The sequence below is a fragment of the Opisthocomus hoazin genome, chromosome 16 (genome assembly GCF_030867145.1).
Source record: "Opisthocomus hoazin isolate bOpiHoa1 chromosome 16, bOpiHoa1.hap1, whole genome shotgun sequence".
In the NCBI taxonomy this organism is placed as follows: Eukaryota; Metazoa; Chordata; class Aves; order Opisthocomiformes; family Opisthocomidae; genus Opisthocomus; species Opisthocomus hoazin.
In genome coordinates this window covers 14,457,210-14,483,215 of record NC_134429.1, presented here as the reverse complement: position 1 = coordinate 14,483,215, position 26,006 = coordinate 14,457,210, and the positions used below count along the sequence as shown (strand labels likewise).

The 26,006-nt window shown below is 54.9% G+C and overlaps 1 protein-coding gene across 1 annotated transcript; it reads left to right on the top strand.

Moving 5' to 3' along the window:
- Positions 1 to 1,391: 1,391 nt before the first annotated feature.
- VWA5B1 (von Willebrand factor A domain containing 5B1) lies at positions 1,392 to 25,316 on the top strand. The gene is made up of 22 exons (XM_075437312.1): positions 1,392 to 1,553; positions 1,848 to 2,009; positions 2,400 to 2,622; positions 2,810 to 2,952; positions 3,195 to 3,326; positions 3,592 to 3,716; positions 6,774 to 6,950; positions 10,472 to 10,582; positions 10,665 to 10,867; positions 12,340 to 12,454; positions 13,976 to 14,161; positions 14,420 to 14,615; positions 15,882 to 16,069; positions 18,177 to 18,399; positions 18,582 to 18,899; positions 19,466 to 19,603; positions 19,920 to 20,045; positions 20,553 to 20,627; positions 21,016 to 21,085; positions 21,310 to 21,433; positions 21,657 to 24,857; positions 24,995 to 25,316. The coding sequence occupies exons 1-21, from the start codon at positions 1,415 to 1,417 to the stop codon at positions 22,419 to 22,421; spliced, it is 3,939 nt and encodes a 1,312-aa protein (XP_075293427.1). The 5' UTR covers positions 1,392 to 1,414; the 3' UTR covers positions 22,422 to 24,857; positions 24,995 to 25,316.
- The last annotated feature ends 690 nt before the right edge of the window (positions 25,317 to 26,006 follow it).

Sequence of the window (26,006 nt, the reverse complement as noted above, 5' to 3'; positions counted from 1 at the left end):
ATGAACTCTTGCCAGCCTCTGACTTTGCAAGCCTGTTAGCGTGGCTTGGAGCATCCCAGTGTGTGACAACCTCCTCTGGGCTCATGGAGGACTCCTGTGCCGGAGCAGCCGAGCTGGACACACTCCTGCATCTCTACGCGGGGCTGCATCCCCCTGGATGCATCCCCGACCCCCGTGGGCAGCTCCTGGCATGAGCAGCCTTCACGGCGGAAGGAGAGGAGGATTAAATCGGGAGCGGCCGAGATTGTAGGCTGGGAACAGGAGTCTGTCTTGAGATGCAGCCCTCATTACTGCCCTCCACCATCTCCTCCGCTGCCGTTCTGTTTGCTCGGGTGCTCTGGCTGCTTTCCCCCATCCCAGCCAGCCCTGCTCGCTCTCCATTAATGCCGGTTTCCTGCCCGAGTGTTCGGCGAGCTGGTGGCCTTCATGTCTGCTGTTCGTGTGTTCCGTGGCATTTGCATATAAAGATGGTTCTAATAACACGGGACTGCTAGGAAATGAGAAACTGATGTATGTCACTGGTGCTGGCTCCTCCTGGGCCTTGTAAATCATTGCATAAAGCATTACAGAGCCAGCCAGGGAGAACTGCTGCCTAGCAACTTCTCGAGATGCCCCAGGGGAGCTGGACGAGGCCCGAGAGCTACCTGAAAGGTCTCCTTTGAAACCCTCCCTCTTGGGGGAGATGAGCTGGAACAGAGGAAAACCTGCTCTGGGAAAAGTGTTGAAATGTAATTGGCAGAAGTAGCCACTTTGCATCTGAATGTCTCTGCTAAGGAAATCGAGGGATGAGTCAGCCTTTGCAGAAAGGATCTGGGGATGATGTGGGGCAGCAGAGCCGTGAAATGCAGGATGGGCAAGGGCGTGGGAGGGCAGGGAGGGTGCCTGGCTCTGCCTGCTCTTCCCTTCCTTCCCACAGGCTGAAGGAGAGCTCGCTGGGTCATAGTCTTACCCCCGAGAAACTTGTCAGTTTGGAGGATAATGAGAAGCAGGAGAGCAAAAAAAAAGATGTTCACCCATTCTGCCCTAAGTGAAGGGATAGGTGGGTCCGGAAGCTGGTGAGATGTGTGATCCACCACAGCAGTGTGGACCTCCGGGGCTGCCTGTCGCCAGCCGGGCAGGTTTAATCGGAAACTCCTCTCTTGCACCGGCGGGGAGTCGGGGCAAAGGTTTGCCTTGCATCTTCCCACCAGGGTCTTGTCTTTATCCCCATCCCCACCAGCGGAGCTGCCAAGCCCAGGTCTCACCCTGTCCTGGGTCAGTCACCTTTCTGTCCCCAGGGCTGCAGAAGCTGCAATGAGGTGGCACGGGCACACAAGTGTTTTGGAGGCTCAGGACTCCTCGTTTATTCTTGCCATTCCACCTCTCTCCGGCCCACTGCAGGTGACCCCACCGTCACTGACAGACTCCCAGGAAGATGCCAGGGCTGATTAACCGGACAACCCGCTCCCCGCTCCCCCTCACCGCATCGGAGGTCACGTCATGCGTCAGCGGCTATGCCTTCGGGATGACAGCCTTGCTCACCTACCGCAACCCAGAAGCCCAGGCTTTTGAAGGCAAGTTTCAAGGGACGAAGCTCCCAGTGCGAGAGCTGCTACAGGAAATTTAGAGCCAGGGATATCGCAGCACTGGGTTTCTGTGCGTGCCTTAAACCTTTAGAATCTTGCAGGAAGAGCAACCGAGGGTATTGAGTCCTCGATTTTACCCTCAGTGGTCCAGGGCTACAATTTTGGAAGTGTGAAAACTCCCAGGAGCGTGCATGGTAGTGCCAAGAGGGGGCTGGCCCCTGTGGTCCTGGCTGGTGGGTCCAGGCAAGTGCTTAGTGTTGCTGACACCCTTTTGGCTGGCAGGTCTCTTTGTCTACCCCTTGGATGAGTGCACCACCGTTGTTGGGTTCGAGGCGGCTGTGTCCCGGCGTGCCGTGACGGTACAGATCAAAGACAAAGCCAAGATAGATGACACGTATTTGCCTGGCTGCAGCCTCCCCGATGGAGGAGCGCGCGATGGAAGCGGTGAGGGGGTCAGGGGTGTTTTGCTGTATGTGGGGAGGAAAACCAGGGGAGAAGGAATGGGGAGGTAGCAGGGGGTGGCTGGCTGTCACAGGCCATGACATCGAGGGGGCACCTTTTGAAAGCCTGAGCCTTGGATTGTGGTGCTCGTGTCCCTACAGTGTCTGCCAAAAGTGGCAGTCTTGTCCGTTTTGGAAAGCACTTGCTTCTGGACAGCTGAAGGAGCTGTACAGAGGGCTGGGGCTCAGGCTTTTTGGAGAAATGTTGATGTCTGCAGCGAGGGCTGGTTTGGGCAATTGATCCAGGACTGGGGTGGTTGAAGGAGGCCTGGGGGGCAGCGTTTTCCGTGATTGTGACACCGTGTCTCCCTGGTGTGGTCCTCTCCCTGTGCAGGAAGGATCATGATGGATGAGGACTTGGAGAGGATTGTTTTTGTGGCTAACCTGGGCTTGATTCCTCCTCTGGAAAGCGTCTCCATCTTCATCAGCACATCCTCTGAGCTGCAGACACTGCCCAGCGGGGCCGTGAGGGTCCTCCTGCCAGCTGTGTGTGTCCCCAGGGTCCCCCAGCCCAGCCTGGAGAATGCCAGCAGCCTTTCCAGCCACCAGCTCCGAACGTATGAAGAACGACGGGGTGGGCTCTGGCTGGGGCTGATCTGGGGGGATGCAGGACTGGCAGAGCAGAAGCCCACTGCTGCTGCGGGAAGCTGGAGAGCCGCTGCAGGCTTTAGCTCCAGGAGATCTGCAGTTCCTGGGGGGATATAACACGTGCACAGTGTTGACTGGGGTTCATGTCACCGGCAGGGACAAGCACTACTGCGGATCGGGGAGCCTGGAGCAAGGGAGCAGGTTCTGCCTGGCCCAGCTGCTGGAGAGGGAGGCCACCAACCCCTTCGAGTACGAGTTCAGCTTCCACCTGGAGATCCGAGGGCCGTGCTTGCTGGCAGGTAGGAGTGCCGGGGCTGGTGCCAGACTGCTCTATCACCTCCTTAAGGCAATGTCCACGCTCTTCTGCCTGCTCTGCCCCTGCGGTGTGTAGTCCTGTACAGTGCTGATGTTAATGTGGGGCGTTGATACGGCAGAAGCATCACGTATTCCGCTTGATTCCTGTCCTCTGCCATCTTGCTATCTCTTCTCCCCGGTCTTCCCCGCCCTCAGTCCCTAACCACACCTCGGTTTCTCCGGACAGGCGTTGAGAGCCCTACACACGAGATCCGAGCAGACGCCGACCCCTCCGCTCGCTCTGCCAAGAGCATCGTGATCACGCTGGCCAATAAACACACCTTCGACAGACCCGTGGAGATCTTGATCCATCCAAGTGGTAGGTGGGCTCTGCTTCCTCTCTTCTGGTCTCGCCCCTTCCTGGGACGCTTCACCGTAGTGCTGGAGACAGCTGGATTGGCTCTGATTTGCAAATATTGTCAGGGGTTAGGCTTCCTAGGAAATAATCCCGGACCCTCTCAGGGTTGCCCAAGCTGCCCAAGCTCAGAGATATTGCTCTGTTTTCACAACCAAGGGCGCCTGCATCTCTGCCAAAGCTGAAGTTTAGCTAAGGCTGTTCTTCACCCAATTCTCTGCATTTCCAGAGCCCCACATGCCTCACATCTTAATGGAAGAAGGTGATATGACACCTGCAGAGTACGAACGACACCTGAAGGGGAAGAATGATTTCATTAAAGGCACTAAGAAAGACCCCAGTGCCGAGAAAAAGGTGAGAAGCAAAAGCTGCAGGCGCTAGCTGAGGCTTTCCTTGGGACTGGAGCTGTGCAAGTAAATGATTGCTTGCTTGCTTGCAGTACCAGATATCACACTGGCCCAATAAGCTCTGCGGCATCCTCCCTCGGAGAGGGGCTTATGTGAAGAAGAGGGGAAAATTCTGCAGTGCTTCTGATAAACTGATTGTGGTAGAAGCTTTGAGATGGTTATTGTGTGTATAATTAGTACTAGTCTAGCATAGCATAATTAGATAGGTACATTGTTACAGCATTAAGGGTGTTATAATTATTGCAATGACATAGAATAAAATATTCTTTTAATTGCTCAGTAAATGTTTACCGTTTCTGGATAGCTGTCAGAGAGAAATAAGTGATTTTGCTTGGAATAATGAGCTGAACTGAAGACAAGGTAGGAGAAACTTCTCTTTGTTCTGCTGATCAGCAAATAGAAAAATATCTGCTCTGGGATTTGTGCCTCGTCTGTCAGCAATTGTGAAGCAATGAGTGACAGCCTGGCACTTCTGAGCTGCCACATCAGTGTGTCTGAGATCAGTGAAGAGGAGTGGGCTGCTCAGAGCCCTCTGAATTTCCAGGGTGGGCGTCTTCACCTAAGGCACACGTCGCACTTGTGTAACCACAGCCCCCGGCTTACTGTGTCAGCTCCCCGTTTTACACGCACCGGTGTTCTCGCTTGCGACCGGGGATGCTCATTTCCCCTTAAACTCATTCTCCGCGTGTCTGAGCCTGGGCCCCCGCTTGGCAGACGTCCCGAACCTGCTGCAGAGGTGCCTCCCTGTGCTGCCACGATTTCTCCTTTCACCGGAGACACATCAACCCTCTTCTCATTCCTTTTGCCCTTCCCTTTCTCTTGCAGCGCGATGCAGGGATCAGGACTGCGCTTGCTCGCACGGCAGGCATCTCCTCTAATTGTGTTCAGCGTGCGGCAGGTGGAACGAAATGAAACTCCCACGCTATGGCTCAGATGGCTCTCTAATTATTTCTGTGTCTTTAACATGTCAAATTGTCTAGGGGGGGATTATTCTAGAGCCATTTCCCTGCAGGAAACTCACCTCTTTGCCCCAGGCAGACTGGGAAGCAACTGCACAGAGAAGGGCAAGAAGCAGAGGAAATGCCCTGGGTATCTGGGGTAGACGATGAGCTGGAATTGCTGCTGCTCAGAACATGACACTGGGCACCACTTGGCTTAAATTAAATTAGCCCAGAAATTTCAGCGGTCAATGATCATTAATTCTCTTCCCTCGGTTTGTTATGCAAAAGCCTTGGATGCTCGTCAGCTAGCAGGGTGGTGGGGATGAATGCACGCTGGAATCGACTCTCGGTCGGCAAGATCTGATTAGTTTACTGTAATTGGATAACGGGTGAAAGGGAACAGACGGGAGCGGAGGTGAGGAGAAGAGACGGTGCGGGTGAGGTGCTTGTTTTTCTGGCTGATCTGTAGCAGCAGCTCCAAGGCTGTTTGCTAAAGCCTTGCGTGTAAAATTCACTCTGAAGTCAGTGGGAAATCCAGGCTATGGGCTCATCCTGATCACACAGGGATTTTGTGTCTTGGGTCGCAAAGAGCATGCCAGGGAGTCTGCGGGTAGGTGCGGAGCCACGATTCGGTCCTTGGACAGAGAGGCAGGAAGGATCTCTCTCATCTGAAATTCGATAAACGTCCATGCTGGGAAAGATCTGAAACAAAATAATGTCATATGGCTGGAGGAAAATGGGGATGGAAGAAGCCCTTCCAGTTCCCAGTGACTGACTAATTCATGCTCCAAAACATGAGGGTGAAATACCAGCGGATGAGCGAGAGCTGGGGTGGTAGCGAGGTGCTTGTTCCTGTGAATGGGAACCGTCTTTTCGCAGGGGTCACAGAAGCAGCACTCAGGCAGTGCCGCTGAAAGCAAAGCCCACACGTGTGTTGATCCGCAGGGACTCTTGAGGTTAGCAAGTTGTGTAAAATAAAGGTTGGACTTTAGCTTGTAGATCTAGGAATATGACTCAGCTGGAGAGAGAACAAGCCCAGTTATCTGGGGTCTGTTTTACTCCTGGTGAAATCAGCAAGAAACAGCAGCCTTTGAAAGAGGAAAGGAAAGCAGACAAAGTCCCTGAGGACCGAGCTGCTTGTTGCGGTGGATGCTTCCCCTCTGCAGACCCAGGGATGAAAGGCCATGGGCCGCACTGGTGTGGGGTCCCGGAGCTCCCTCGAAAGCAGTGATGCACTGACTCACTGCAGCTGAGACTGTGAACCCGGGACTGCTTTATACACACGTAACAGCAGATGATAAGCCCATCACGAGAGGTTTTTTCCAGTTTCATTTGATCATGTTTTTAATGAAGATTGATGCTTGAAATAGAATGAGGCAAAATGCGGAGTGCCAGTAGAGCTATGTGCAGTACAGAGACAGAGATCATGCGGGCTCCTATCGAACGATGTCCTGAGCGACCAGTTCGGCTTTGCAAAGCGTTTCAATCTGTACAAAGAAAAATGATAAAAGAAACGGGCAGAAAAAACAGCAAACCAGAGGCAGCAGGAACGAATCGAAGCGGCGAATACAGCACGCTGAGGGCTGCACCTGACACTTTATTACTGAGTGACCACGGACAAAACCTCCGGTGTGCCTCAGTGTGATAGTAAACTGCGCTAATGAACCACGTTTTCAGGAGGGATCTAATGAAATGTTTAGAGAATCAGTTTTGTAATGTGCTGCATAGGGCCAGATATTTTCATTTCTTCTCCAGGCTCTCATCTGTGCGTGCAGGGGATCTCTGGTTTAGGCTTTCTGCTAGCCTTTGTGCCCCAGGTAAAGCGTGACGGTGGCTGGGAGGAGGTAGGAGTCCCCTTCACCCGTGGAGCAGCTCCGCAGGGGGTACGGACAGAACAACCCGCTGCACAGCCTGAGCTCAGGCGTTGTCAGCGCTGAGGCCAGACCCAGCTCACAAGAGGCCACGCGCTTACATCTTCAGGCGTGCAGCCCTGCTGTGGCTCCCCTCGAAGTGAACAGGGGCAGAAAAATCAACCTCTAGAGCTCCCCCCTTCTTTCTTGCAGACGGAAATCATCAGGAAGCGACTGAACAAGGACATCCCCCACCACCCCATCATCATGCTCAACTTCTGCCCTGACTTGAGGACTGTCCAGCCAGACCTCCGGAAAGCCCAAGGAGAGTTCATCTTCCTTGTAGACCGCAGCAGAAGCATGAGCGGCGTGAACATCAACCGTGTCAAGGTACCACGCAGGAGGGGACGTGCCTGCGTGTCAGCGAGGGATGACTATTAGAGAGCAGTGGGGGTTGCTGAGCATTGATGGATGTTCATTATGAGGGGATGGGGGGCTAATTATATGCTGTAGCTTTAGTCATCTCAACTGTGTCACTTGTTAGGTACCTGCAGCGAAGCTGACTCTCCCCTGGTCTGTTCCTCTTCCTCTTCTTCCTATCAACACATCAAATGCAAAAATGTTTTCTTTCCCCATCCTACTGATGTGCATGGCTTGTGCATCCCTCCTCTAGTTCCCCCTGTCTCTGGCAGGGCTTGGGGCGATCACTGCCTAGGCGGGAAACCTCCAGGGAGCTCCAAGGGGTTCCTCAGGGTGACGTGCTGACCATGCATTAGGAGACATTTTGCTGCTGGGTGCCTCTGTGCACCTGCAGAAGTCGTTTGAACAATGACGCATCCCTTTTTCAAACACAGATGGACACCAGCAGTCTGGTTGAGGATGACCGGAGGTGCGCCGAGACCTCTGGATAAAAAAAAGGGTCATAGAAAGGTCTTGTCATGATATTTGTGGGTCTGAAGTTCCCCTGTCAGATATGACTCTCGCCCTGCTGCAGGTTGCCCCATGAAAGCTAGGCTTGGCTTTGTGCCACTGCCTGAAGGATCTGCAGAGGTTCCTGCCCTCAGCCTGCTAGGGACCGCTCTGTCCATCAAAGGGGAAATCACTCCGGTAACTGCTTAATTATTGTTATCCCTGCCTAACGTGCTTTGGAAGCCAGGTTGGTGTCAGACGCCTGCCAGCTGGCAGGTCTCAGTGAGAAGCTGCAGTCTCTGGCAAAAGCTCTTTTGGAAAGTTTCTGTCTTGATTTTTGGGGCCAAGTAAGTCCCAACAGCTTGATAAATGTCACATCTTCCTGAGCAGGGCATGGGTCTGTGCTGCCCTGTGCATCTTTCTTGAGGGCAGCGAGGGAATTGCAGAGGCAGGCTGCACCTGAGGGGCTCGGTTGCATTTGGATGCCTGAGAGATTTACCAAACTGATGCATCCCCAGGTGTCCTGCTCACACCCTTTCCTAACAAAAGTGCCACCCAGGTTTGGACTCAATTGCTGCCTTCAGTATGGCTGCACCCCTTTCTGCAGGACTTGCTGCCCAGGGTGAGCAGCAGGGAGCATCTCCTAGCCCATCTCCTTACCCATCTGTCTCCAGTTTCCATGGGAACTGCGGGAGGATGGCCACCTCCGGCAAAAAGGATCGGGATGCCGAGGAGCCTGAGGACGGCTGCGGCAAGGCCTCTGGGATAGAGAGGCTGTCCCCTGTGTCTGCATCCACCAAAGGGCCTGGGATATCTCCGAGGTGGGACCTCCTTCCCTCAGCACATTTTGGAGCCTGGGAATCAGGAAGCATCTCTGCCCCAGGCCAGATTTTTGCTTTCTAACTCACAGCGTGGCTGGGTTTGGGCACCACGGTCTCTGGTCTCTGGAGCCTTCGTGGAGGCTGGTTTGTCGCCGTGGGGATGGGTACCCTGCAGGGACAGAGCCCTTCTCCCAGAGGTCCTGAACGGGGACTCCCATCCACAGGAGGGCTGTAAAAACAGGAAAAAGGCTGTTTCCCTTCTGGAAAAATATTTCAGGGGAGATACTGGAGATTTTGGAGGAGATACCTCAAGTAAGAAAACCACTGTCTCAGCTTTGAGCCTCCCAGTCCTTGTTTATGACTTGCAAATATCAGAGACCTGGTGGCAGGGGCTGTTCTTAGAGGGTTTGGGTGGGTTACGCTTGATGGAGACGTTTGTGTTGTCCTCAGCTTGCTGGGTGAGCGCCGTGGCAGGGCTTGGCCGTGCGCAGCGGGGAGAGCTGAGCCGCAGAGGTGCTGGCTGAGATGCAGACGGGGAGGGGATGGCCCGGCGCGGCTGGCTGTGTGCAGCCGGGAGGACGCGGTGCGCTGCCGAGCAGGGGCACTTGGCCAGCGGGGCTGGGGTGGAAATTTTAGAGGGTTAAATTTCCTGCAGCTGGTTCCTCTCCCGTCCTGGTGCAGCCAGGGAGAAGAGCCAGGCCTGTGATGGTGCCCGCATAGGGTGGCCTTGCTGGCAAAACCAGGCTAATAACTGGGAATTGACTTCTCTGGAGGCAAACATCTCTCCTTATTGAGTTGCTGTATAGATATTGAGTGCAACAGGATAAAGATCAATATTTACCGCAAGAAGCGATAAATCTTTCTGCTTGCTGAAACAGAAGGCAGGCATCGGTTGCCCACTTTGGGAAGTGCTTGAACAGAAATATTTGGAAATTTGTTTTTTTTTTTCCTTATAATTAGTTCTGAGATGGGATGTCAACGTTGAGATTTGGAAGAGCCGGCATCCCAGGAGCCATCTGGGAAGCAGCAGTATAAATATATTCTCGTAGGTTTGAGATAACAGCTTGCGTTACAGGACTCTGGAGCTTGTTAAAGGGCAGCCCTGTTCTCGTATGTTATTTCGCTGACGTGCAGTGCTCTGGCTTTGCCTTGCTGCTGAGTCTTACAAGGGTCAAGAGCTGGACTGACCCACTACCCATCTTCCTGCGGCTCTTCCTGGGCCGGGGGTTTCTCTGCGAGCAGCTCCAGCACCCGCCCTCTGCGGTTACTCGGTCTTTGCCACTGCATATGACAAAGCAAGGAGGCTGCTCTCACCCCTTTGACCTTGGCAGCTCTTCTCTTGGGGCTGGCTCTAGGGTTTCTGCTGCCCTAGGCAGACTGGCAGGAGTCTGCCTTTATCAGCACATAAACAGAAAGAACTGAGTCGCTCCTGAGCGCTGCCAGCACTTTGCTGTAAACCGGCCTCCCTCGCCTGCCCCTGCACACCCGGGGGCTCCTTGGGTAGCTCTTGTCCAGTTGCTGCTAACACAGGCTCTGTCCTGGAGTCGTCCACAGCCGTCACATGTCTGAGACAATTTAGATTGCTCTTCCCTTATGTAAAGACCAGGAATAGGCAAGTTAGATAACCACCTCTGGTAAAGAAAATAGCTTAAAACTGTCTCTCCCAGTTATTTTAATTGGTGCCAGCTATGAACACAGGAGAACTGGGGATGGGGGAGGCTTTTCCTTTTGTGTAACTTTATGCTGTTTGTTTATTTTCTGCAAGTTTGGACATTGAAATGCATTGCGTGTCGCACTTCTCAATTTCACACTCTGCTTCTCACCCACTAGCTCCGTGCTGCAGTACCGATTGCAAGCACAAATTTAATCAGTTAAAAACAAACAGAAAGGTTTGTTCAGCTCTTTTTTTTCTTTTTGTTGAAGGCTCCCCATTTTTCTTACTGCTTTGGGACCCAAATATCATTAAGGGACTTTGGAAAGAGCAGAGTCATGTGCAGTGCTTTCTCGGTGCAGGAGATAATGTGAAAGAAGCAGCTTTGTTATCAAATGCGTGCAGGCTAATGCAGGTGGGAGTAAGGTGTGGTGGCAAGGTAGGGTCTGGGCAGAGGTTTTACTGGTGAAGCTGGGGCAGCTGGTGAGAGACCCGGCACACCTGATGTCTGCTTGCTTCCCTCCCCCCAGGATGCCCTGTTGGTTACTCTCAAGAGCCTGATGCCAGCGTGTCTCTTCAATGTCATTGGGTTTGGATCCACCTTCAAGGCCCTCTTTCCTGCCAGTCAGACGTACTGCGAGGTGGGTGAAGAGGGAGCCACACTTCCTTGGTGCTGGGAGGGTGCTGGTGCGGAGGCTGATGGTTCTGCTTTGCTTCGGGCAGGAGAGCCTGGCCGTCGCCTGCGAGAGCATCAGAAGGATCCGGGCCGATATGGGTGGCACCAACATCTTATCGCCTTTGAAGTGGGTCATTCGGCAGCCCATCCACAGGGGCCATCCCCGACTGCTCTTTCTGCTGACGGACGGGGCCATCAGCAACACGGGGAAGGTCCTGGAGCTGCTGCGGAACCACTCCTTCTCCACCAGGTACAGAGCACAGCAGGGCTGGCCGCTGCGGGGGCAAAAGCCTGTCGCTTCTCCTTGAACGCGGCTCCATCTCACATATGTCCCCGCTTCAGAGACAGAGGCAGGAGAGATTGCTGATATGAGCCATGGGAGAACCTCAAAGGGTTTGGAACAGATCCCAGAAGTTCAGATGCTTTTTGAACAATCAAAAGCAGGATAATTGGGCTGACAGCTTCACAGGCTCTCGTCTGATGCTTCCTGCTAGGAGAGATTGACACACGAACAATCTTCCTTGCCGGGTTTTTTTAGTTTTTTAAAGCACATCTGGGTCTGGCCCCAGCTGCTTCCAGGATGAGGCTGCGCAGAATTGAATGTGCTGAAAGAGAGCAATGTAAAAAGCAGCTAATTTGTGCATCGAGCTCCCAGCCTGGTTCCCCAGCCCTGATGACAGACTGCTCTGGTTTCTCCTCTGCCTCTTTAAGGGGCATGAAACATAGGAAAAATGTAAGAAAACCTTGTTCCTCTTCCATCCCTCAGACTTCAGGGCTTATCAGCGATGCTGCTCTGTCCTTTTTTTGGTATATGGAGGTCTAACTGCTTCCCAGCTGTATGGTGTAACCCTTTCCTCGCTCTTATAGTGCCATGGTGGTGGGCTAAATGCAGTCAGAGTTAGAGCGTGGTCTCGGGTGACCCTGGAAGGCAGTGCCCAGCACACTGCCCGGTTGTGTGTGTGGCGCCTGTCTCATAAGAAGATCAGAGCCTTATTTATGAGGGTGTGAGGCTGATTGAAGATTTGCAGCCAGATGAGGATTAAAAACCTCTAAGAGAAAAGCCCCTGGTGCAGATGCAGTCTGCTGCTGAAGGTGGTTTTCTCCTCAGCTACCTGCTGCCCTGGCTGAACGTCGTATCCCACCCATCCCTCCTGGCTTCCCGCCACATCCATCCCCACCAGGCACCGCTCACTCCTGCCCTCCCTGCCCAGGCTCCCGCTCGGCTTTGCGTTTGCAGCCTTCAGCCAAAACCAAATCCTGACTCATTGAGCTGGGAGTCAGGGGAGCAGCGTCGCCTGGCCGGTTCCTCTTTCCTTGAGAAAACGTTTATTTTAATTGTGAGCAGAGATAATTACTGGGTCTTTAGTGCTATTGACCACAGACGCTCAGCAGGGAAAAGAGCTGAACTGGCAGCAAAGCATCTTGTTTGTGCTTGCAGAGGAGGCAAGGGCTTGCGGTCCTGCTGGGAAGTCCCTGAGCAGCGCAGCTGAAGGCTGCTCTTCTGGGAAGGGATTTGAGGTCTGCTGAGCAGAGGGCGATGCGGGTTCCCAACCCTCCTGCCAGCCAGCGAACAGAGGAGCTGGTTTATTTTCCTCTGGGCATTCTGGACAGCTGCGCAGCAGTGGGATGAAGCTGGGGGAGGGATGTCTTCTGCCTGCAGGGAGTGGGTGAGCTGTGTGGGGTTGGGATGGCTTCATCCTGATGCTCCCTGTCCCTTTGCAGGTGCTACAGCTTCGGCATAGGGCCAAATGCCTGCAGGAGGCTGGTTCGGGGGCTGGCTGCTGTGTCCAGGGGCATCGCCGAGTTCCTGGCAGAGGGCGAGAGGCTGCAGCCCAAGGTACGGCTGCCTGCTCCCGGGGGACCTCCTTGTAAGGCTCTGATGATGCTCTGGTTCAGCGAGGGGGAGGCCACGGCTCGGTAGCGGGTCTTACTCCCCATCCCGGTGCTGCCTTTCCAACTCCCACCCGGCAGCAGGTGGGCGAGCGGGAGGGGATGAAAGAGCATCTTCATCTCCGGCTGTCGGAGGGAGTGGGAGGGTGTGTTTACCCTCTGCATGGGGATGGGGAGAAGCGATAGCCACGATACAGCAGCTTTGGCTTCAAAGGTAGCTGCTGCCTCAGACACCGGCGAGGGCAGAGGAACCGGCATCAAAGCAGCCAATTAGTTTTGAAGTCAGGCTCAGCCCTGGTGTTGTTCAGGCGAGAAGTACCCAGGGTTTGAGGGAGAGGAATACACTGTGATAGCTTTGCCTATTAAGCCAACTTTAAAGCAAAAGACGGAGCCTCTTCATTTCCACTCTCCCCACAAAAGCTGAGTAGACTGACATGCCTCAAATACGGCGTAAGAATGGCTCTGTCCCCTGGTGAAAGCATGGTGCCTAGCCCGTCATCTGGCAGATGACTAAACCAGAGAGAATTGGGTCTTTATCTCCTAAATGTCTCTAAAAAGCTTGCTCCTACGTTGTTGATCTCAAAAGGAGGAGTTCAGCAGTCCACTCCTCTGCAGGAACCTGAAGCACACAAAATCCTCTCTAAGACAGAACGGCATCAGCATTTCTGATGTAAATTAAAAGCAAAGACAGTGAAGGGATGGGTTTTTTTATATAGAGCTATTAATAAAGAGCTTTGCGGGCTGTGCAGCTTGGTGCCTTCAGCAGTCTGAGGCATCAATTAATGGCCTTATAAAACACAGCCTGATGTGTCTTCCTGAGCCTGTGAAAAAGCAGTGAACAATAGAGAACATTCGAGCTGTTCTGCCGCTAAATCTGGTGTTCACTTCCCCTGGTGCGCAGGCAGGCTCTTGTAGATGGCTCCCTGGTAGGTTTGTCCGTGAGATATTCACGGATATTGGTCTTCTCCACATGTGTAACTGGCAGAGCGTTGCTGATCTCCGGCAGTGGCTTGTGCCAGCAAGGACCTGTACCAAAAATAGCAGTGCTGTCAGTTGGTGCGTGAGTGTCGGGGCTTGGGGCAGGGCTGGGGCTCGGACAAGTGACGGTCAACGGCTTTTCCTGAGTGCTGGGGGTGCGCAGGGGATGCTGCCTCGCACCAGAGCTCTGGCCACAAGCTCCCACGTTGCTCTGAGCTGGCGACACGCGGTGTGAGATCAGTGCTGTGCTTTAGCAATATCTGCTCTGCTGCCCTTGGTGTAACTGTGCCAAAGGCCTGGGAGTGCTGGGGCGGGTGTCAGAGCAGTCAAAGAGGGAGCAGGCTCCCATCTAAGATGAGGAGAGGGTAGGAATCAGCTGATGGATTTTTTGGGGAAAATTTTCCCCTTCCCTGCAACACATGGCGCATGCACCATGGCACACACAACGTCCTACTGCTGTATAACCGCTCCCCTCTGCTTTTTGCCTCAGATGATCAAGTCGCTGAAGAAGGCGATGGCACCTGTCCTGAGTGACGTGTCTGTGGAGTGGGTCTTTCCCGAGAGCACCGAGGTCTTGGTTTCCCCCGTCAGCACCAGTTGCCTCTTCCCTGGTGACCGCCTGGTCGGCTACGGCGTCATCTGCGACACCTCCCCGTACATCTCCAACCCCAGATCCGTGAGTCCACGCTGCGCTGGCTGGTGGGGCTGTCCCAGGAGCGGGGGGGGTGTCGGTGAGCATATGCACAAGCAGGCGTCTCGGCTCTTTGTGCCTAGTCAGGAGATGTCCCCTTGCTTTCTCGCTCTGTCCTCAAGGGAGACGGTGGGTGAGACATCAGGGAGAAACAGGAGCTTGGTGGATAAGGGTGCTGGCACACAAGCAGTGGGCTGGTGGACACGGTGGTAGGACCTATTCCCTCTCTCTGCTTTCCCCCAGGACAAGAGGCGACGTTACAGCATGATGAGGTCCCAGGAGTCAGGCAGCTCCGTTTTCTTTCACTCCCAGGACGAGGGAGCAGGCGTGGAGAGCTGGAACCACTCCAGAGACTCGGAGGGCTGCTGCCCTGCCGAGCGTGCCCCGGATCAGCTGGTGGTGGGCAGAGATCCCGGGGGAGAATCGGACACGGACACCGGTCAGATTTTCCTCTGTGCAAGCGTGGGTGTGATGCCCCTGTCTTTCTAATCAAGCTTCTGTCGCTGCTCTGCCATTTTGCTTGTCTGACAAATAAGTCGCTTCGGCTGTATCTCTGCAAAGAGCCGGAGGGGTTTGCGGGAGGGATGACAGATCTCCCGAGTCTTGAGCGGGTCTATTTGGTTTTCATATTTTATCCAAACCTGTCAGGAAATCAAGGGAAGTCCTGGAGAACTGGCTTCCCTGGAGATTTTCAAAGCGGCTGTAGCTTTGGCCACACAACTAATTACAAGCTTCCCCAGCTGCCCTCCAGTGTGCAGAGAAGGAGAGGAGCGAGCCAACTGGTAGCCCAGCTAGACTATCCCTGCACCTGCAAAGCAGTCGCGTCCCTGCAAGCCCTGAAGTTGCAGTTCAAGATCAGGAGAGGGGGGAAATGGATCCGAAGCCCTGTCCCCAGGGTGTCACCCCTCGCTGTCACAGTTCAGCTAGGCATTTGTGTTGGCAACACACAGTGTGAAGCAGCTGGTTGCACCCCAGGCCTGGTTGCATTCCCATGCTGCAAGGAAACCTCTGTTACTCACGGGATGTTCTTCCCTTGTATTCAGAGAGGAACTGTGCCACGCATCCCCTCAACCTTGTCAAAAGCAATGAGAAATCATGCCTTTCCAAATGAAATTTTACTCTTGCTCTGACAGGAGAATGTCTGTGCTAATGAAATTTCATTAGTAAACCCTTTGTCTTCTCCAGGGAGGTTTGGGGAAGTGCAGTCAGGCTTTTTCTGGCTGAAAACTGCTCAGACAAAACCTCCGCAACCTGGTCTCCCGACACCCCCAGGAGTTTTGAGTGTAGGATCTTAATTCCTTTTGTGGCTTAGTTACTTCACTTAAAACAGAGCAGAGCTGAGCGTGGCCCCCTCAGCCCAGGAGGACCACAGGGGTGGGCTCCCTGCCGCCCACCATCAGCCGAGGGTGGGCGATGCTGACTGGTCCCGCTCCGGAGCAGAGCTGATCCTCTCATCCTTGCATCAAGCGAGGTTTAGGTTGGATGTTAGGGAAAACGTCTTTACTGAAAGAGTTGTCAAGCATTGGAACAGGCTGCCCAGGAAAGTGGTGGAGTCACCATCCCCAAAGGCCTTCCAGAAACGTGTAGACGTGGCACTTCAGCACATGGTTTAGCAGGCGTGGCAGTGATGGGTTGACAGTTGGACTTGATCTTAGAGGTCTTTTCTGACCTTAATGGTTCTAAGATTCTCTGTCATGCTGCGCAGGAATGGATGTGAAGGTTTCCTCCAGGAGACGGGCGTACAGCACCACTCAAATCGCCGACCACGAGCCTTGCAAGAAGGTGCCCACGGCCAGCGATCCCGGCACTGCCCTGGTGAAAAACCCCCTTCGGAAAACCCACCTGCAGGACCTGCAGCAGGTCAGCCCCGAGCCCTGGCAGGTAAATTTCCAGGTACGTGACAACCAGAGAGGCTTTGCCTGCAAGCAGAGGCCAGCGTGCAGCAGCAGGAAAATCTCAGATGCGTAAGGGGAAGAGCCCGGCTCACGCTAGTCCTGAGGTATATATTATGTATATGTGCCATGCTTCATGCTGCAGCACATCACAAACATGTAGGAAAGAAGCCATGCAGGGAGCAGGGTGCTGTCCCAACATCCCTTAGCAGTGCCTCTGCATGGGAGTCCAGCTTTTCTTTGCTAAATGCCTCTCCTTTCATCTGACTGGCCTGTGCTTCACCTTGCTGCTCATCTGATCCCCGGGCTGCTGCTTCCTTCTTATTTCCCTAGAGTTTGGCCACGCGATGCAAACTCTCTGCAAGGCTGTGGCACACCTGTGCGCTGCAGGGTAAAAGAAAGTCAGTCCCAAAGCAGATCCCCCGCTGCTGTAGCTAGAACCACAGCCCTGATGCTGAGACGTCGGGCTGAGACGTGGACCTGCGTGATGATACGTCTGCTGAACAGTGTTATGTCCCCTGACTGCAGCAGACAGCAGGTGAAATTTGGATAGATTTTTTGAGGGATCTGTGGAAGGGTGGGGATGGTTTTCTCCCATCCTTGGCATCACCAGGATGTTCTGCTCTGAAATCAGCATCTGCAGGGCTGGGAGGACCAGCAGCACTTTTGTTCCCATGGAAACTCAGAGCAGGGGGGATGTCTGGGGCTTTCGTTTCCCTTCTGCTGCGGTTAGAGAACAGCTGGGTGAAGGGGGGCTGGAGGTGAGATGGGGGAGTGAAGGGGAAGAAGGGACGGTGCTTCGAGGGGAGGATTGAGACCTCTGCCCTCCAGCTGCAGCAGCGAGGGTGGTGAGCAGCATCGCTCGATAAAGGGCAACCGGTGGTAGGTTTTAGGGGTACCTGTGACCTCGACTGCATTGTGAATGTCCACAGAGCATCCTCCTGCCCACAGGATGCTCAGCGTGAAGGCAGAGGTGGAAACGACTCCCTTCTGCAGGGCAGTAAATGGTTAACAGCATGCATCCTGGTCTTAATTAGTTGCAGCCTGGTTTTGCTATCCCTCGTGCTGCGAGGGCTCCCAGCGGCTCTCCCAGCTCCCAGTCTGGCTGCCAGGGCTTGACATTTTCAGGGGTGTGAATGTGAGCCCTCAGCTCATCTCCACGTGCACCGTGCTGGGAAGGAAAGGTCAGTGATTGCGATGGGCAGCTTCAACCCCTGACTCCGTTCCCAGCTGGCTTCCTCTAGCTGGGAGGAGAGCTTGGGGAGGAGAAGGAGCAGGCTTTGAATGGAAAGGGTCTGGCGAGGGCTTCTGTGACCAACTTGCTTTTAAATATCTTTGTCCTAGCTTGGTCAATAGCTCCAGGAGCTGCCTGCCTCCTGGTTTTGCTGTTGGTTGCACAGAGCATCAAAAATTCAGTGGTGACGGAGGCCATGTTCTTGCCTGCCACCCAGAGAAAGCATCTTTCCATCTGTCACTGCGATCCACCACTTTTTACCACCTCTGTCCCTTGCTGGTGTTGCACTAGGAAGACAGAGAGACTTGGTTTTAGGGGGACCTTCCCACAGCCCTGGGGATGGGGATAGAATCAGCCAGAGCTCGGTGTCTCTGCTTGCTGCGGAGGGGGACGTCCAAGCGGGATGTGGCACTGGAGATGCTGGGGGGGGGGGGAAATCATGCCTCCTGAAAGTGGAGAAACAGTCTCATAAGAAAAAAAAAAAAAAGATAAAAATTCCCTTCTCCTCATCCCCTGTGCCTTTCTTTTCGTTACTAAGCAACTGGTCCTTGATCTTTCTGTCTCTCTTCTTTCCTTTGGTTCCCAAGTGAAGTCATTAAAATGTCTGGAGGGATGAAACTCATATTTCACCTTCTGCCTGTCTGGGGAAGGAGCCCCTGGGGCCAGGGTCCCTTGGGGACACCCTGCAGGTCTGATGGAGGGCTCTGTCTGGGCACAGGTCCCAGACAGGGCTGAGCAGAGAGGGACTCGTGTATTTGCACAATTGCACCTCGTGCTGGGATCGGGCAGGGAGCAGACAGGATCAGAAGGGACAGAGCAGGTCCATGCCATCGGCTGCCACCGGCTCCAGCCCTAACGTTTGCTCTGCTCTCAGCCCTACGCAGCCAGCTCACTCGTCTCTGCCACGAGGATCCGTGGCACAGGCGCCTGGCGGCCGTCCCTGCTCCACCGGAGTTGTATGTCCTCCTGCCACGACCCCGACTCCCCGGCAGTGCCAGACGGGCTGCAGCAAGCGGCTCAAGGAAGGGGCTTTGGACCACTCGATGCCAGCGTGAGCCTGCGGTCTTCATCGGATAGCCGGAGCCCCGGGGATCTGGGTAATGGGGAGAGAGGGAGGCACAGCCAGCCTCACCTGGCCGTGCCGGGGTTTTGGTGGCATTGCATCGCGTTCTGTGCCACCGTGTGAAAATTAGAAAGTATTACTTATGGTTTCTTGGTGGCAGTGGGGAGTTCAGGTCCCACAGATGTGATTAATTATCCTCCTCTCCCCTCTCTGCAGAGTCTGCCCAGCATCCTTCCTTCACGTTTGAAACCGAGACCTCCTCCGACTGGGAGCCCCAGAACTTCGACTTCAGCACTGCCTGCAGCTCCCTGCACTCCCCCAGGACCCTCTGCAAGGTGGTGGTGAAGGGGCTGAGGAGCAACGAGCCCGTGCAGTGGGAAGTTGCCTTTGATATCCGCCCTCTCTTCCGAGAGCGGGAGAGCCGTGCGGATGGCGACACAGACCTGTGGAGCGAGACCTTCCACCACCTGGCAGCCAAGTCGGTCATCCGGGACTTCGAGCATCTTGCCGAGAAGGAGTGTGAAATCGAGCACGGTAACGCACAGCTCTGCGAGCTGGCTGCGGGCAGACCCTGCCCTTCCTCGGGGTGGGCTTTCCAGCAGCTTCAGCAGCCTCTCGAGTTAATGCAAGGGCAGACAGTGGTGAAATATTAGGAAAGCTTCATATATTTCCCAAATAACAGCCCCCTCCAGCTGCCTTGCACTTTTCTCCTGCTTCTACAGCCTCACTGGACATTAAGGGGCTCAAGCTTGTGCTCCTCTTCTTCACGAGTCAGGTGATTATTCCACAAGACAGTGATTATTTTTAAGTAGTTAGTGACCTGGAGCTGGGAGGTGGCATCAAACTCAGAGGGTGCAACAGCAGCCACGCATCACTGCTCTGGGCTGCACATGTCCCTGGGTCTTGTCAAACTTCTCTGCCATGAAGCGCATCTGTGCATGTAAAATAAGAGCGGGAGAAGCACTAGGCAGAGTTTAGAGGGATACAGTCCCCACTGTGCATGGAGCCCAAGCACGGACGTGGGTCTGGGAGCTGGGTCCGAGGGGTGGATGGAGCCCATGGGGCACATGGACTCTGACCTGGTGTCTCTCACGTGGCAGGATCCGGGCGGCGGTACCAGGTCAACGCTGTCCACACCAGCAAGGCCTGCAACGTCATCAGCAAGTACACGGCGTTCATGCCAGTGGACCTGAGCACCAACACCTACTTGCCCACTGTCATCGAGTACACCCACACGGGTAACGTGGGGCTGGCGGAGGGGTGAAACGTTGTCCTGGGAGGGAGGGTGTCACCTGAGGAACCTCGCTCAGAGCAAACCCAATGAAGCCACGGTTCAATTCAGCACCAGACCTATATAACCAAGGCTGTGGCTGAGCCTAACGGCATGCCAGCCACTCGTGATAGCAAGAACCTCTTTCCCGCAGCCAGGCGAAAGGTCTACTCTTAGGCCTGCATGCCCAGAGATGCCCAGGCTCATCAGTCTGTGGGTTTTGTTGCCATCTTGCGCGTGCCAGTCCCTCTCTAATGTTGGCAATTCCCTTCTCTTGTGCCAAGGGGCAGCATCCAAGCAAGGCAGCCAGAGGAGCATGAGCTCAGGAAACAGAAGGCATCGTGGCTTTTCCCCTGGACGTCCCCAGCCAGCTTGTGGCCAGAACGGAGATGATGGATTTTACAGTATGAGTAAGATTCCCTGGGGTTTCTTCTCCTTCCTGGTGTCACAGGTCTCAGTGGTTTAGTCTATGAAGAGACATCTATGGTCTTTTTTTCTTCTGCCTTTCTCTTTGAATATGGTGCTCACTAGACAGGTGTCTGGCTGGAGTCCATGTCCTTAAACAGGGAAGAAGCTGCAGTTTCCCCTGAAACTCCCAAATCGCAGGCAGTGGCTGCTGACAATGTTTGGAAGTTGATTGGCAGCCGTATCGCAGATAACATGAGGGATGAAACCGGGCGTAATTAGAGGCAAGGAGATGTGAGACGCTTGTCACCAAATCCTCTGCTAATGAAGATGAGTTGGATTGGACCTTGTCTGGCACTGTCAGATCTGCAGCTGAATTAAAATCGCCCCTGATCAGGCTCATTAACCTGATAATGCCATGGAGAGGGAGAGCGGCCATGCCGCAGCCTGGCTCGGTGGGCCGATGGCGAATTCGGCTGGGTGCGATTGCTGACGTGGTTCCTCCGTTGCAGATGCAGAGGAGAGCAGCCTGTCGCCCTGCAGCACCCCTTCCTCCTCTGGCTGGGAGCGCTGCGGTCTCCCCGAAGGTAGGGCGAAGAGCTGACTGCACTTGCCAGGGTGCAGGCGAATCGAGTCCGCGATCTGGGCTCTTCACCTAACACTTCTGCTGAGTTTTGGGGTTTTTATAAATCCTTGTAACATAAAATTAGGCCTCCGAGCAAAAGACCTGACACCTTCCGGGGTGCAAAGGACAGAGCCTGATGGGGCCTTTAGTATAGATTTCCCCCAGCTTCCTTTTTGAGCCGTGCAGGAATGTCATTATCCACATAGGAAAAATGAGGCAAGGGGAAAGGAAGGATTTTGCCAAAGACTCAGCAGCAGAACAAGCCACCCCACATCCCAGCGCATAGACTCTGCTCCCTTTTGCTCTCCTGTAGCACCTCGTTTCACCCCCAGCTTTGTGCTTCTTCCCAGGGCCGTTACAGAGCCTGTCTGCTTCCTCTGCACAAGCCCAAAAATCCATCGAGAGCCTCTTTGCTGCAAGGTACAGACCAGCTCGGCCTTCCTCTGACCTTAGTAGATGTCTTGCACCTCGGTGGGTCCAATGCAAACACAAGCAAGGGGGAGAGGAGGGACACCCTGGGGTTAGCGGCTGGAGCCAGGACCCAGTGTGATGCCAGTGACTGGGAGCCAGGGATGGTTTTCGGAGGGGAGGGTGGGCGTCAGGAGGGGCGAGGGGGTAATGGCCACCTTTTCCTCCTCCTGCAGGCTGACCTTCAATAAAACCAGGCTGCTGACTCGAGCCGCCAAAGGGTTCATGAGTAAATCTCCAAGCAGAGTGAGCGAAGCCAGCTCTGAGGGTGACAATGAGAACATAGACTACCTTCCCCTGGTGAGCACCTCGTTCCTGGGTCTTGCTGGGATTGCATGGTCACTGCAGGGGAGCAGAGGGCAGGAGGATCCCCCCGCATCCTGCCTCTTGCTCTCTCTGACGGCCATGTCCAACAGTCTATGCAGAGATGGAGAGCTGCTCCATCCATGCATGCCCTTTTCCTGAACCTCCCAAAAGTAGTTGGTATCTCAGAGCTTGTCTATATGCCTACCGGTCCTTGCAGGCGTCTCTGCAGCTGGCCTGCGGTGCCTTTCTCATGAACTCGGCCTTCTGCGACGCCGTCAGCATCCCCATGGAGAAGCTGAAGTGGACATCTCCCTTCGCCTGCCACCGCCTGGCCCTCAGCCCCTCCAGCTCCTACAGCACCAAGAAGGCCAGTCCCTCGGGGGAGCAGAAAAGCCTCGGCTCTGGCCAGCAGCTCCTGGTTCCCAATGGCACGCATGGGAAGAGTCCCACCACCAGAGACGTTTCTCAGTGTGTGGTGCCGGAGGGACCCATCAGCCACACAGAGGACACTGGCCGCCTTCGCCACTTCTCGGGCAGCGCGGTAGAAAGCATCTCCAAAGCCCTGAAAGCTGAGAAGGAACTCTCCCCGCCGGCCATCACCATCCGCCGCTTCTCCTCTCCGGAGAGCACGCCGGCTTCGGCCGAGTGGCAAGCTGACAGGGGCCAGGGCTCAGAGACGGACAGCTCTGAGGTCCAGACATTGCTCTTCGACATCGAGTTGCAGCAGCAGACGGAGCCGGAGGGGATGCTGTGGGCCACAGCGGTGGCCCTGGCCTGGCTGGAGCACAGCTCGGCTTCCTACTTCATCGAGTGGGAGCTGGTGGCCGCCAAGGCCAGCCTGTGGCTGAGCGAACAGGACTTCCCAGAGGGATACAGCCTGGCCACCGTGAAAGCCGCAGCTCAGCAGCTCTTTGTCCTGCTCCGTCACTGGGATGAGAACCTGGAGTTCAACCTGCTCTGCTACAACCCAAGCAGCGTGTAAAGCGGACGAGGAGGGAGGCTCGGGCAGCTTACTGAGGGCACAGGAGCAGGGACCCATCCTCAAGGAAACACCTCCAAGTAGCTCAGCTCCTCTGCTGCACGGACAGTGTGTGTTTATTAGAGCAAGCCCTGCAAACGGAAGCAGCCTGGGCAAAATCCTGTGCTCAGCGGTTGGTACTTTGCCCCAGGAGGGTACTACCGGCTGCCCACAGTAGGATGGTGTTTATTTTTAACTGGAGCTGCACCTCCAGCTACAGCAGTTCCCTCTGATCCTCATTTCTTCTGGTTCCCAGCCCTGTGCCCAGAGCAGGTCTTCCCGATGCCTGCTCAGCTTGCCCCGTCCTCGCTTGGCTGTCTCTTCCCAGCCCAGAATCACTGCCAAGCCCACACTGAGGTCCTCCAGCCTCGAGTCGCTGCTCTCCTGAGGCTCCTGCCTGGCTTCCGCCATCTCAGATGTCTTTTGGCTAAGATGAACATCTAACGACATGCTCACCTCGTGCACCAAAGGAAATCCGGGCTGGGACTGACCGTCTGAAGAGCAACCCCGCTGTCACGGCCAGGAGGATGCTGCCTTGCCTCGTGCCCGGCGACACACCGACAAGCCAGGCCAGTCAAAGGCTGGGACCAAATCCCGTCACATCCAGGCAGTTCTGGGCTCCCTCAGCCCCGCTGCCATCCCAGAGGGGGTCTGTGAGACCCCTTGCAGCCGACGGTGTGCCTTCGGAGCTTCGCAGGCAGAGCAAGGGCGCCCAGGACTGAAGGAAGGGACGGGCTGAAGAAGCCAGTCCCCTGCACTTGATGCCAAATAGAGATTCCCTGTGTTACAATAATGGAGGAATTTATTCCCTGCCAAAACACTGCATCCTTCCTTCCCCACACGAGCCTCCCCTGCGCTGATCTGTTGGCTCTGGACGCAAGGACCTGCCTTTGAATCCAACGGCTTGGAGGCTTGCTCTTTTAAGGATGCCTGACCCTCTCAACCCCCCCGCGCTGGTGGGCTTGCAGCGGGACCTCTGCAGCATCTGTCCCAAGAGCATTCACCAGACCTGCTCTCGCCTCAACCCCCTGGAAGGGAAGAGACGGGAAGAGTGTTCCCAGACCCCGGGGCGACGCAGAGCCCCTTGCTCTCACCATCTCCGCTGCTTGCATTCACGCTGCTTAAAGCCAAAAAAGCTGCCAGACACAAAGTGCATCCCCTGACCCGCTGTTGGCACCATGGCTCTGCAGGAGCCCGGCTGAGTTGTTCTCCGTGATGGGCGGCTTTCACCCTGGTGCAGCAAAGTCCCTCGCCAGCCCCACCATCTCCAGCACAGACCGGCGATTGCTGGGAGCTTCGTTATCTGCCGTAATTCGTAGCAGACCGAGGGCACCAGAGACGCCATCAGGATTGTGGCTTGCAGAACCTGATGGGAGGAAGAGGAGGAGACAGGGAGGAGAAGCTGGGTGTGGACATTTTTCGGGCAAAAGCTCACTTCTTACTAAAAGCTGTTCTCAGGGGGGAATACAGGTTCTAGGTTTGGGGTTTTTTTTATTAATTTCTTATCTTTAATTTTCTGCTGAAGAAAGGCCCCAGTTCTGGTTGGACTTAGACTGGTTTTGTCTGAGGGCTTAGAAAAATCAAAGGAAATGCAGCTGATTCACGGGCGTAGGGGATTTGGCTCCTCCGCTGAGGAGCGATGGGTGGGAAGGGGAGTGTGAGTGTAAGAGCTGAAAACTGACCGGCTGCGGAGAGCTGGGAAACTGGGGAAATGTGGAAATATGGCAAAGCGTGATTCCTTCTGAGACAAAGCATCTTCTTTGAAACCTTCCCATGGGGGAAAGCATCCCCTCTGTCCCCTAGCAAAACGTCGTCACCAGGAATATGCTTTGCACCGAATGTTTTGCTTTTTTCTGAGCAGAGCGGGTGGAGATGGGGAGTATTTTAGCTCACGAGCAGAACCTTCCTCGTGTTTTCTGCCTTTCTTCAGCGCCCTGCCTGCTACAACTCACTCTGGTCCCCCTGACTTTACCAGACCAGGGTTTATTCCTGGGGCATGTGCATCCCAGTCCTCCTGGGGTTACTGGTGAGCTGGTTTCTGACCCCTTGGTTCTCTCCAAACACCCGGGCTGACTCCCAGGAGCTGCCCAGTGCTCTGTTAATCTGGAGCCATCGGCAAAACGAGTGTCCCTCCCTCTCTGGGGGCTCCTTCAGTCAACGGGTCCCTGGTTCTGGGTTCAGGGGTGAGCGCGCAGCATCGGCACAGCCCTTTGTGCATCCTCTTGGCTTTCAGGGAAGGAAAAGAGGATGAAGCGGGTGAGCCTGGTTTGGAGCCTGACGCGGCTCTCACTGCTGCTTTAGCTGCTCCAGCCCTGACCCGTGCGTGCCTCTGCCCAGCTACCGTGGCCAGCTCGGCGTCAGAGGGTGCTCCAGGATGGTCCGTGCTGGGAGGTGAAGGGGGTGAGTCTCCTTAAACCTGCCTCCTGGAACCCCGGCAGGCGTGGGGACGCTCACCGTCACTGCCCTGCGCCCTGCACAAGGGCCTGGCAGCCCCTGGGACGGGCTCTTCATCATTCTGTGATTCTGTGATTCTGCAGGATCAGGCAGCGGCAGCTCCGCGGATCAAGTGCCTACAGAGGGAATCACGCGCCATCACCGCCGGCGTGGCCGCAGCGCCCGTGGAGCCCACTCGAACCCTGTTGCCTTTCGCTCCCTCCCTCGGCGTGTAGCAGCCTTGCTGTGTTTCGGCAGGTTTCTGTTCTGTGTCTGTGTGTCTGGGGGGGAGACAGGAAGGAAACCGGCACCGGGGACCGCGAGCATCCCTCCGCTCTCGGTGTCACCTCTCCGGGGTCCCCAGCGCTGCGATGCTCGGCGGCGCTGCGGGTTTGCTGCCTGGGTGTCTGGGCGCAGTCGTGTTCTCTGTTGCAGAAGTGGTGTTGTCCCAGTAAATCACCGCCTGCTTGACTGCCCGGCCGGAGTCTTTTGTTTCGGGGTGGCTTTGCAGGGCCGTGCCTGCCCTCTTCCCCGGGGGCACCCCAGCTGGCTGGAGCATTGCGTGGCTGGCCAAAAAACATCCCATCCTGCTTTTGTACCTGAGTTCAAATCTGCATTTCAGAGGGGAGAGAGCTTCTGTCATGGGGAGCTGTGTTTCACAAACCCTGAATTGCACAGCGCTTTGTAACCTGACAGATACGGGGTTTTAAAAACCAGGGGCTTGGTTTTAATTCTTCTACGAGGCCGTGAAGAGGAGTGGAGAAATCCTGCTACCATCTCTGTCTCTAGTATCAGGACTCTCAGCATTTAGCCTGTCACCTGGGCCATCGGAAGGATGCCGAAGTCCTTCTGCCTTCATCCTACACCTTCCTTAGTCATTGTTTTTGTTATTATCACAGACATTAATAAAGCAGCTGTCACGTTTTCCAACCCAGAGCAGGAGGTAGGAGCTATGTCATCCCTTATTTGCCTCTTGGCAACCAAGGACCTGCTCCCATGCCCTCCTGCCTTTGATGACCTATGTAGATATACATAGATTTTTTAAAAAAAGTTAGCTGTGACGCTGTTTGCCCCCTCTAGACCAGAGCAGAGGGACTGGCTGTTTCTGTGTTGTCC